General features: G+C 39.0%; 2 protein-coding genes across 2 annotated transcripts; one reads left to right on the top strand and one right to left on the bottom strand.

Annotated features, from left to right (window-relative positions):
• The first annotated feature begins 4222 nt into the window (after positions 1-4222).
• Positions 4223-5008, top strand: LOC147801561 (uncharacterized). Its single transcript, XM_087154486.1, has one exon. It carries the CDS (start codon positions 4223-4225, stop codon positions 5006-5008), a length of 786 nt encoding a protein of 261 aa, XP_087010612.1.
• Positions 5009-9684: 4676 nt separating this feature from the next.
• Positions 9685-11088, bottom strand: LOC122272108 (retrovirus-related Pol polyprotein from transposon 412). Its single transcript, XM_043055220.3, has one exon. The coding sequence runs from the start codon at positions 11086-11088 to the stop codon at positions 9685-9687; it is 1404 nt and encodes a 467-aa protein (XP_042911154.3).
• Between the last annotated feature and the right edge of the window lie 1346 nt (positions 11089-12434).

Here is a 12434-nt window from a genome sequence, read left to right as displayed (position 1 = left end):
CAAACTTTTGATATCCAACGAATTTTCCCTTCAAGTTGTTGAATCAACCTTGCCATGCAATGTAGGCTTTACTGTAGGTCCGGTTCGTAAAGGGTGGAAAAAGTATTCAAGAGATGCTTTTTGCAAGAAGCTCGATTGTAGATACCAAAGGCAATTCTATTTTTAAAAGAGAAAAACATTCCTCTTGCGAATATTATGTCAATTGCCACTGATGGCGCTCCTGTAATGGTGGGTCGGCATCGTGGGTTTATCGCCCTTTTGAAAAGGGAAATATCAGATATTTTAACTGTGCACTGCGTGATTCACAGACAGCATTTAGTAGGAAAAAATCTCAGCAACCGTTTGCATCAGTTACTGCCATATGTCATATTTGCAGTGAACAAAATTTACAGTAATGCTCTCAACGGTTAATTATTTAGACAGCTGTGCATGATGAAGAATTCAATCGCTTGTTACTACACACCAAGAATATCTGACTTTCCAAGTTCTCCGGTATCAATAGGTTTTGGAATCTTTTCAACTCTGTTCTTGAGTTCCGATTAAACAGAGATGTAGCTCTGAGAGACAGATAGCTAGAATTTAAGGAAAACTTTGGCGGATTTATTTATAAAATTTAATGGCATTAATTTAGCTCTTCAAGGTGACGAGGTCAATTTGATTCTTACAAAATCAGTCAGTTCTGCCTTTCTGAAAAAATTCATTTTGTGGAAGCAGAATTTTGGTTGGAATGAGTTTAGCCAAGCAGGTAAAATTCACTCTGATAATGTATACGAATATTGTCAACACCTTGACTCTTTGCACGTGGACTTTTCTGACCGTTTTAAAGATGTTTTGTTCCCTGGAAGTCTCTCAATGGGTTATTGAGTTATGAACTCTTTTGTGAATATTGAAACAGCAGAGGTTCAGATTTATGAGGAATTGGTCGAACTTTCAACTAATGAAACTTCGAAGTGGTGATCGTCTCACAGAATTTTGGCTTCAAGGTAACAAAACAGTCGCCTCTACCCAGGACTGTGAACTATCGTTAAATTTTTTTTAAATGCCTTCCCTTCCTTCTACATTGTTGAACAGTGCTGTTACTTCTACAGTGCTGTTACTGATCTTGTCACAAAAAAAGAGAAATCAACTCGAAATTGTGCAACGAGGGGACTTGTGTCTTCACCTCACTAAAAGTATTGAACCGAACGTTAAGAAAATAATGTTTCGTTGATACTACTTTTTAGTGTAAAGAAATCATATTGGGTGTTTTCTAAATTTTTAATTAAGAATAAATGATTCTTTAAGCATAGGTTTCTTTGGGTTTTAGAATTAACAAATAACTAAAATATTTTAAAAGTTTTCAAACTCTTTTTAAAAATCTCCAGTTTGGTGACATTTTGTATTTTTTTTTCATTACCGTATTTATTTTAATTACAACAAATGGACTGCGATTACCTGCAGTGAGAAAAGTATCGAGTTAATGTACACCTTATTTTTTTAAAAACCAAACAAATTTAACTCTTAATAAATTGCTTAATCTTGTCTCTTATAATTCAGCACACATTGCTCCGTCACCATGCTCTAAATAACTGGATTTTCACAAAGAGGGGCGTTTAAATGTTTTTTGCTCCTTAAGGGGGCGGCAACGTTAAAAAGGTTGAGAATCCATGCTTTAAACGATGCCATAACTAAAGGAAAATGGAGAGACGTCACAGACAATTTGTGGGAAAACCATCCGGCTAAAAAATTAAAACCGTGATTTTGAAACCTGTGAAACCATTAGGACGATGTGTCTTTGGTTAAAGCGAGGATTGTCACAGGTGGATTTCTGTCATTGGAGGTATCGCGTAATTTCTCCATTTGCCCGTTTCGTAATTTTTTATAAATAGTCATTTCGAGATTTTTGCATATAGTCTCGTACATATTGCATGCAATAAAAGTTGCAATGAATTTTTATTTATTTATTTCGGAATGTTATTTCGAAAAAATGTGACGGGTCTCCCTTATTTGGAAGATCTGCCTCATTTTGTTGAAACACTCGCAGTGCCAACGTTTTATAATATCTTTTTTTTTAACTCGTTGCGTTTCAACTCGTAAAACTTTCGCATTTGCTCTAGACAAGTGGCAGAAAATAAAAGATTCAATGTTGGCAGCTCGAATGTTTTAAGAAAATGGAATAGGTCCCCCTAATTGGGTATTTGTGATGCTCTAAAATCCCCACGGAACTTGGAGCATCCCAATAGCTTCAGAGCAACGATATTCCAACAGCTTTCAAAGCAACTGGATTTCACTAGAGCATTTCCAAACACGATGGATCTTGAAGCATTCTAATGGGTTCAAGAGCAACGTTATTTCAATGGATTTCATAGCATCGCAAATCCCAAGAAAAAATTCATTGAAATTAGAAGCAACCCCGTCCTTATAGTTTTCAGAACAACCTGTGGAGCATCCCAATGAACTTTGGATGATCGCAATGGATTTTGAAACAACACCAATGGTTTTCAAAGCATCACAAGAAGTACCATATGAATTCAGGAGCACTCCAAAGATCCATTGCAATGTTATTCAAATAAATTGCTCCCAGATTTAATGGGATTTGTGTTACTTCAAAATGACATAACGACAGCCAAAAGATTTCATTAGTTCCTACAATAGCGTTGGAAACTTTTAAACCATTTCCAAAAAAAGACATTGTAACAACAAAAAAAGACCACAGAGTTGAAAACAATTCCAGATAAAGATATGGCAATAGTTCTTTTAAAAAAAAGATATGATGCAACACCAGCTTTGGAAAGTGAAACTCGGCGATGGGACACACCGCCCACGAAATGGAATTAACTACAGATGCATTTTCCGTTTCCCGGGCAGTAAAAGCAGCAGGCTGAGACGAAACGATATTTTCTTTCTACTCAAGAGTCTTTTGATCGAAAGAGAGCCATGGATGCGTTTCCAGATGCTCTGTCTTCTTCAATGGTTGCCTTGTATTTTGAAGAGAGTTTGGGCATTTATGAGCCTGCCACCAGGACTGAAAAGGTAGAAGCCTTCATTTCATACCAGGAGAAGAACTACTGCCGGATTTTTTTCACAGTCTTGGAAAAGCACTGGTTCAACAACAAGAAACTACTCCAAAATTGTGTGAGGTTTGTGTTAGAGTCCAAGCAGTGTGATCCCAAGACTATGAGTAGGGAAAAGCTCGTCCGCAAGTTGGTCAAGAATCCAGAGAGTAAATACTATGACTGTAGACAGTTTTTAGTCTTGTTTCTGTTGAAAATGCTTAGAATGTATAATGCGGTTGCCGAAATTCTGGTCGCCTTTGAAAAAGGGAACCTGATTAGGGAGTTTTTCCGTGGAAAATATATTTCACGTATCTCAGATTCTGATATTTCCTCGACAGCGACCAGAGGTGTGGCAACCGCATTTCGTGTGAGCGCTCCTTTAAGTGACCTTGTGGTGAACCACCTTCTCACCAGATGGCGATGAACTCTGCTCGCCAGATGGCAGTGCAAAACATTTCCCTCAACCTTTTTTATGTGATGGCAACATCCCTGGTGTACAAACTTTAGTTTCCAGAATCTGGTAACAGCCAAAGATAAACATTCATTCGGGCTTGCTAGCCGGTGAACATTACCTCTCTAAAGATGCTGCTGTCGTTAATCTTGTCAGTCTTTTACATTGTAACTTAATATGATTTCTTTTTTTGTTTAATTATTATTAAACTGTTGTGATTATTAATTTTATTGAATCAATTTATTTAATATTATTTAATCTAATCACCACAGATTGGTGACCCTAAATGAATTTAACGCGTAACTTTCTAAATCTTTAATCATCGGCTCAAATTTTGTGCCGATTGCTCTGGACCTTAAATATTTCTAAATTTTTTTCTTAAAAATTAAGGTTAACAACAATTTTTTTTTATAAAAATGCAAGCACTTATTTTTTCCTTCATGTATCGCATGTGCACGTGAAATCGATCCTCGAGCTGCCTCAAAATGGTATGTTTATTTAATTTTTACTCTTTGATTTTTTAAAAAATACTGTGTATTTGTGTTTCCTCTTGCACTCAGTTCATGCATAATTGTTTACTTACCGTGTTATCTGTAAAATTCTGAATTTAGCTTAAAAATGTGTACAAAATTCACGTAAAATATTTCCGGATCGTAATTCTTCATTTTCACCCATAAAAACAACATTCTAAATTTCTTTTTCATTTGTTTTTTGGGCAAATCTTGATTTTGTAATAATGGCTATCACCCCAGAGGCACAAATCGCACACGTTTCTGTAAAACCACCCCCCTTCTGGAAATCAAATCCAACGCTATGGTTTGTTAGGTTGGAGGCTCAATTTTCATTAGCTAATATAACTACTGAACTAACAAAATTTAATCACGTTGTAGCAGCTCTTGACGCTGACGTACTAACCTCTATCAGTGACATACTAATTACTCCACCTGACAATCTTCCGTATTCTGCTATTAAAAAGCGCTTAATAGATTCGCATTCCGAGAGCGAATCTTCGAAAATCCGCACATTGCTTCAAGGTTTGAAATTGGGCGATCAGCGTCCCTTACAGTTACTTGCGCGCATGCGTTCCTTAGCTGGATCATCTGTTGGTGAGCCATTACTTAAATCGCTCTGGTTGGGCAGACTGCCCCACAACACTCAATCAATTCTCGCGGCTCTGAACCAAGAACTTAGCCAGTTGGCTGTTGTTGCCGACAAGATTCACGAAACGTGCAACCCACATTCCGTTTACGCAGCAAGCGTCGTTAAGCCCCAAACTACATGCGATATGGAGGCACAAATAGCACAGCTATCTAGGCAGCTTAGTGAATTAACAGCGTTGGTTCATCGGCAGAATGATACCCAAAACCAGCGCAACAAACATATTAGAAGGCGGAGCAATTCCCAAAGATTCAAACAATTTAAAGAACCAATAAATGGACAGTGTTTTTATCACACCAATTTCGGTATTAAAGCAAAAAAATGCACCCCACCTTGTTCTTTTCTCCACACATCGGAAAACTAGGTCGGCGATCGTCCACCGGCCAAAACGGCGACCGCCTTTTGCAACGCGTTATGTTGGCCGATTCTTCTTCAAATATGACTTTCTTAATCGACACAGGTGCAGATATTTCCGTTTTGCCAAAAACTTATGCTCCTAACGCGAAATTACAAAATGATATCACTTTATTTGCCGCTAATGGCACTATTATTCCAACTTACGGCACGAAACGGATAGCATTAGATTTTAATCTGCGACGGCAATTCATTTGGTCCTTTGTAATTGCTGACGTACGCCAACCAATTATCGGCAAAGATTTTTTAGAGCATTTTGATTTATATGTCGACTGTAAAAATCACCGAATTATCGATGCGAAAACTATGATAGGTTCTAACGGCCAACCCCCCAAAATCAATTTCTTAGAATCCAATATATCCATTTTGATTGGTACAACTCAGTATCATAATATTTTAAAACAATATCCCGAATTACTTAATCCTTCACAACCAATCCCGACTAATCTCTCAAACCAAGTTTTGCATCATATTGAAACTAAAGGGCCCCCTGTATTTTCAAAACCCCGCCGTCTCGCGCCAAAAATTTTAGAAGCAGTTCGTAAAGAATTCGAATATCTTATGTCACTTGGCGTTCTTCGCGCATCAAAAAGCCCCTGGGCTAGTCCCCTCCATGTAGTAAAAAAACCAAACGGAGATTTCCGACCTTGCGGCGATTATCGGAAATTTAATTCAGTAACCGTCCCTGATCGCTACCCGGTCCCTCACATTCAAGACTGTACACAAAATCTTCACGATAAAACAATATTTTCCACTGTTGATCTCGCTAGGGCTTACCATCAAATAAAAATCAACCCAGCAGACATCCCTAAAACCGCGATAACTACACCGTTCGGTCTTTTCGAATACACTGCTATGCCGTTCGGACTCCGTAATGCCGGACAAACATTTCAGAGACACATTCATCAAGTGTTATCAAATCTCCCTTTTTGTTTTCCATACTTTGACGATATACTCATAGCTTCATCTTCCGAAACTGAACACATTGATCCCGATAAATGCGTGTTAGGGAAAACGTCAGTTAAGTTTTTGGGTTGTCTTATTACTGCTGAAGGCATTAAACCACTTCCCGATAAAGTTGAATCAATATGTAATTTTCCGAAACCTGATACCATTATGGAACTTCGGCATTTCTTGGCAATGCTCAACTTTTATAGGCGTTTTTTAGCGAATGTAGCTGAACTTCAAGATCCTCTTAATAAAATGCTTTCAAACTGTAAGAAAAACGATAAACGTCTCGTACCTTGGAATCAGGAAGCTGAACTCGCATTTTCGAAATGTAAATCCGCGTTAGCTGACGCTACAACTCTTGCGTATCCCGTTCCTGACCAACAAATTAGTCTCATGGTTGATGCTTCTTCCGCTGCAGTTGGAGCAGTTTTAAATTGTTCAACCCCCGACAGGTTCAAACCGTTAGCATTTTTCTCCCGTAAACTGAGTGCAACAGAAACCAAATATAGTACTTACGACAGGGAACTTCTAGCTATCTACACTTCAATTAAACATTTTCGGCACCAGCTAGAAGGACAAAATTTTATTATATTTACCGATCATCGTCCCTTAACTTTTGCATTTACAAAAAATTCTGACTCTTGCTCCCCACGACAGCTCAGACACCTCGATTTCATTTCTCAATTCTGTACAGACATTCGGCATATATCCGGTTCTGAAAATGTCGTTGCTGATGCTTTATCGCGAATCAATGAGTTAAAAGTCCTGACATTTGAGGATCTAGCTATAGCGCAGGAAACTGACACCGAGCTGCAAAACTTGTTGAAAAACAGCGAAAACTCGCTTCAGCTGAAAGTCGTCACCATACCAAACCAATTGAAACTTTGGTGCAACATTCAAAAAGACAAGCTGCGTCCCTTCGTTCCTGTTGCCTTCAGAAAATTAGTCTTCGACCAGCTGCATAACCTGTCTCACCCTGGCATACGAGCCACCAAGAAGCTGATTCTAGATCGCTACGTGTGGCCATCAATTGCAAAAGATGTTGTCACTTGGACTCGGGCTTGTGTGGACTGCCAGAAATCTAAAGTCTGCAAACACACCCGTAGTCCGATACAACCTTTTGTTCAGCCATCTCGTCGATTCGACCACGTCCACGTAGACCTCGTTGGACCCCTGCCACCTTCTGAAGGATTCGCATATCTTCTTACCTGCATCGACCGTTTTTCAAGGTGGGCAGAAGCCATTCCTGTGGGTGACATAACAGCTGAGACTGTGGCACGCGCATTTGTGTCACAGTGGGTGTCCAGATTCGGTGTTCCCTCTATCATCACAACGGACCAAGGGAGACAATTCCAGTCTTCCCTTTTTACATCTTTAACAAGATTGCTTGGGGTTAAACATATTAGAACTACCCCCTACCACCCTGTCAGCAATGGCATGGTAGAGCGTTTTCATCGCTCGCTCAAGCAATCTCTCAAGTGCCACAACAAACTTAAATGGACTGAATCCCTACCTATAGTTCTCCTGGGACTACGCTCTGCATTCAAAGAGGACTTAAAGTGCACTTCTGCCGAACTTGTCTACGGTATGACACTTCGTCTCCCAGGTGAATTCCTAGCTCCTACATCAAATAGCGACGAACCTCATCCGTCCGAGTTTGTTAATCAACTGAAGAACATGATGCAGTCTCTAGCTCCAAGCCCAGCATCATCACACAGTGAGCCAGGCTCATTTGTCCACCCTTCCCTTGCGAGCTGCACCCATGTTTTTGTCCGTCATGGTGGTGTTAAGAAACCACTCCAAACTCCCTATGACGGACCTTTTCAAGTCATAGAAAGAGCTGAAGAATTCTTAACCATCTCCATCAACAACAAACCGACAACTATTAGTGTTGACCGTTTAAAACCCAGTTTTTCTGTGAACTTCGACAAAACCAGCTCAACAGAAAGTGTTTCCAAAGCATCCGTTCCTATCTCGAGACCTCCTTCCCCAGAGTCAACTTCCAGCATGGTAAATGCTGAAACGAACACTGTTCTGCCAAAGACAAACGTGACTCGATCTGGGAGGAGGGTCCGTTTCAACTCCAAATATCTGTGACCTCAGTGCCAAGGCACTTGGGGGGGGGGAGTACTGTGGTGAACCACCTTCTCACCAGATGGCGATGAACTCTGCTCGCCAGATGGCAGTGCAAAACATTTCCCTCAACCTTTTTTATGTGATGGCAACATCCCTGGTGTACAAACTTTAGTTTCCAGAATCTGGCAACAGCCAAAGATAAACATTCATTCGGGCTTGCTAGCCGGTGAACATTACCTCTCTAAAAATGCTGCTGTCGTTAATTTTGTCAGTCTTTTACATTGTAACTTAATATGATTTCTTTTTTTTTTAATTATTATTAAACTGTTGTGATTATTAATTTTATTGAATCAATTTATTTAATATTATTTAATCTAATCACCACAACCTTTACACTGCATTTGAAAAAATAAAATAGCATATGCGAATTCAGAGTTGCAAGCTAGAATTTTTGCAGTGTGAATGTTCTTTTAGACACCTTTAGGTGAGTGTTGTCATAATAATAATAATAATAAATAATAGTATCTAAAACAACAGTCATTAATAAGTGTTTCATAAATTTATTTATATTACATATAGATGTAAAGAATACCTTGAATTAAATTATCATTAAGAAATAGAAATCTTGAAACAAAGAAGTAATGAAATAATAAGAAACATAAATAGAAGTTGTTTTTATTTTATTTGAAACAGAACTAAAGCCTAAATTAAAAGTTTAAAAAGAGGATAATAAATCTTCATATTATTGAAATATTATCATGCTATAATATATTACTAGAATGTTTATTATATTGTGATTTCAAGAACTTATTTTAGTTAAAATTTATGAAAGGAATATAAATATTAACCTAAAAGCTCAAGACATCGAAAGCCTTGTTGAAATAACACAGGCCAATCAACGGCCTTTGCCATTGAGTTTTATTTAAGATCCTTTTACACTAACTTAACTTTCATATAATATCATGTGTTATTAATCTAAGACATTGATTTGCATGTGTGCTGAAGGGTGCAGATTAGGACAGATCTCCATATCATCACTATTATGTTGTGGTTGTCAGAAATGACTTAATATAAAAAAAAACAAATACAAATTTTGACCTAAGCTGAAGGCATTGAAGGCCAAGTTTTAACAACACAGGTCTATCAACGGCTAGTTTAGCAGGGTTTATATTTGAAATCCCTTTAATGAAATTCATATAAAATATAACACAGTGAAAACTAAAAGTATCATTTGTTATTAAGCTAGGACAATATTCATCGTTCTAGGCCTGTTATAATGTTATGAAATATAGAGAGGATATAAGAAAAAAATTTATAACACAAAATAAATGTAATTAACATGAGGAATAGGTTGCATTGAGAAAAGAATGAGAGATTATATGGACAATCACATTTTATTAAATCACATTTAAAAGAGTAATTAAATTAAAAACAAGGAGTTAACATTTGGATGAGAAGCTACAACAAACATACACGCTTAATCAATCGATCAACTGCTCTCTTCACTTCAGTTCAGCATTGCTGTGGAATGCAGATGCATCACGCACTTAAGTGCAGTTCTGACTGGAACAGCACTCGCCACATACTCCCCCCTCAGTGTCAACGGTATCTCTTGGGGAAATGCACATGACGGCCAGAACGGGTTGTGGCTGTTGTAGACTGTGGGGCTTTATCTAAAACTGCGGATGGAGCTGGAGGTGTTAGGTTATGGCGAGAAACAGCATCACCCTGTTCACTGTTGTACAAAATGTACGCCGGTTTCACCCTATCAATCGAAACAGATTCTGTCTTTCCATTGATGTCCAGGTAAAACACTTTCTCCGATCTGCGAAGAACTTTAAATGGGCCACTATAAGGAGGCTGGAGTGGTCTCCTCACCATATCCTGTCGTAGAAATACATGACTGGCAATTGTTAAATCTGGATGGACAAAGACCTTGCCATCACCATGACGCTTTGGAGGTGTTGGACGAAGTGATTGCATGTGCTGACGTAACTTATTTACAAAGTCTGTAGGATCACAGGGTTGGTTGTTTGGAACAAGGAGTTCACCAGGTAGACGAACTGTGGTTCCAAAAACCAGCTCAGCAGGGGTACAACCAATGTCTTCCTTTAAGGCAGCACGAAAACCAAGAAGGATCAACGGAAGCACCTCAGTCCATTTTTCAGTGCCAAAACACTTGATGGCAGTTTTAAGAGGACGGTGTAGTTCCTCTATTAACCCATTAGATTGAGGATGGTAACTTGTTGTTCGGGATCTGTGTATCCCCAGGTGCTGAGTAAGAGAGCGAAACAGAGAAGCTTCAAATTGCCGTCCCCTGTCGGTGGTTACCACAGACGGTACACCATATCGGGACACCCAACAAGTGAAGAATGCTTCAGCGATCGTTTCCGCAGAGATATCTTTAAGAGGTTGGGCCTCCGGCCATCTCGAAAATCTGTCAATAAGGGTCAGGCAATAAGAGTAGCCATTAGAAAGAGGTAGGGGGCCTATCAGGTCCAAATGGACATGGTCAAATCGTTGCGAAAGATCCTGAAAATTTGCCAATGGTGCTTTAGTGTGTCTATGAATCTTACACCTTTGACATGCGATGCAACATTTTGCCCATTTGGCAATGTCTGAGAGCATTTTGGGCCAGACAAATCTAGATTTGATCAGGTGCTGTGTCTTTCGCACACCAGGATGGGCAATGTTATGTAGGGAGCAAAAAACATTTCGACGAAACTCATCTGGAACGTATGGGCGAGCTCTTCCAGTTGAAACATCACACATCAAATCTACATTTGACTCTGGAAATGTGATTATTTTGAATTGCAGAGATGTCTCGGCTGATAAAAGAGATTTCAACTCAACATCATTTGCTTGAGCTGCAGCGATTTTAGAATAATCAATAGATGGAAGAAAATCCAAGGCATCAATGCGAGACATTACATCAGCAGGAATATTTTCAATGCCTGGTACATGTTGTACAACAGTGAACAGGGTGATGCTGTTTCTCGCCATAACCTAACACCTCCAGCTCCATCCGCAGTTTTAGATAAAGCCCCACAGTCTACAACAGCCACAACCCGTTCTGGCCGTCATGTGCATTTCCCCAAGAGATACCGTTGACACTGAGGGGGGAGTATGTGGCGAGTGCTGTTCCAGTCAGAACTGCACTTAAGTGCGTGATGCATCTGCATTCCACAGCAATGCTGAACTGAAGTGAAGAGAGCAGTTGATCGATTGATTAAGCGTGTATGTTTGTTGTAGCTTCTCATCCAAATGTTAACTCCTTGTTTTTAATTTAATTACTCTTTTAAATGTGATTTAATAAAATGTGATTGTCCATATAATCTCTCATTCTTTTCTTGGAATCTTTCTTGCCGGAGGAACCTTTAAGAAGTGCACTTAAGATGGCTTGGCTATCAGCTGCTTTAGGCAAAAATCTCCGATAGAAATTTACAAGGCCTAAGAATTTGCGAAGATTCCCAATAGTTTCAGGCAATTTAAAATTTAGAACTACTTGAACCTTATCTGGTAAGGGTTTCAAACCTTTTGGACAAATAAGATGCCCAAGGAACTCAAGTTCACCAACACCAAATACACATTTTGAAATATTCAGCTTGAGGCCATAAGCACTAAGGCGTTGAAAGATTGTGTGTAAATGCTCTTTATGTTCTGCAGCATCTTTTGAAAACACTAGAATATCATCCAAATATACATAACAAAATGGAAGGCCCCTGAGAACTTCATGCATAAAACGCATAAATGTTTGTGGAGCATTCACTAGTCCAAAGCACAACCGAGTGTATTCATAAAGGCCCCATGGGGTAGTCACTGCTGTTTTGTGAATGTCCTCCTCTGCAATGGGAATCTGATGAAATGCCTTAAAAATATCAAGTTTTGAAAAAATTTTCTTATCATATAGTGAGTGCGCAAAGTCCTGCAAATAAGGTATAGGATAACTGTCAAATTCAGTAACAGAGTTGAGCTTTCGGTAATCACCCACAGGACGAACTGTAGAATCATGTTTTGGTACAACATGCAGAGGCGAACTCCATGGGCTCTTTGATGGACGAATTATACCTTGCTCCAAAAGAAATTCAAACTCAGATTTCACTGCCTGATATATTTTGGGATGAAGCCTTCTAGGTTTTGATGTCACAGGTGGTCCACGAGTCAAGATATGGTGCACAGTATTATGAGGAACAGCCTGCTTAAGTAATGTAGGATTTGTTATATCTGGAAATTGGGATAATAGGGACTCATAATTTGAGGTAGCAGAAAGAGTCACAATAGATGGTTGGCCTTTATGGACAGTACTGCCATAAGTACACAATGCAGTTTCAGGATTGACAAGACACTTA

Source organism: Parasteatoda tepidariorum, chromosome 11 (assembly GCF_982258835.1).
Source record: "Parasteatoda tepidariorum strain Cologne lab strain chromosome 11, Ptep-v5.0, whole genome shotgun sequence".
Classification (NCBI taxonomy): domain Eukaryota; kingdom Metazoa; phylum Arthropoda; class Arachnida; order Araneae; family Theridiidae; genus Parasteatoda; species Parasteatoda tepidariorum.
The sequence above is the reverse complement of the archived record's forward strand: the minus strand, read 5'-3'. Positions and strand labels throughout refer to the sequence as shown.

Coding starts and splice junctions, on each gene's coding strand:
- LOC147801561 (XM_087154486.1), top strand. CDS start 4,223: ATGGCTATCACCCCAGAGGCACAAATCGCACACGTTTCTGTAAAACCA.
- LOC122272108 (XM_043055220.3), bottom strand. CDS start 11,088: ATGGCGAGAAACAGCATCACCCTGTTCACTGTTGTACAACATGTACCA.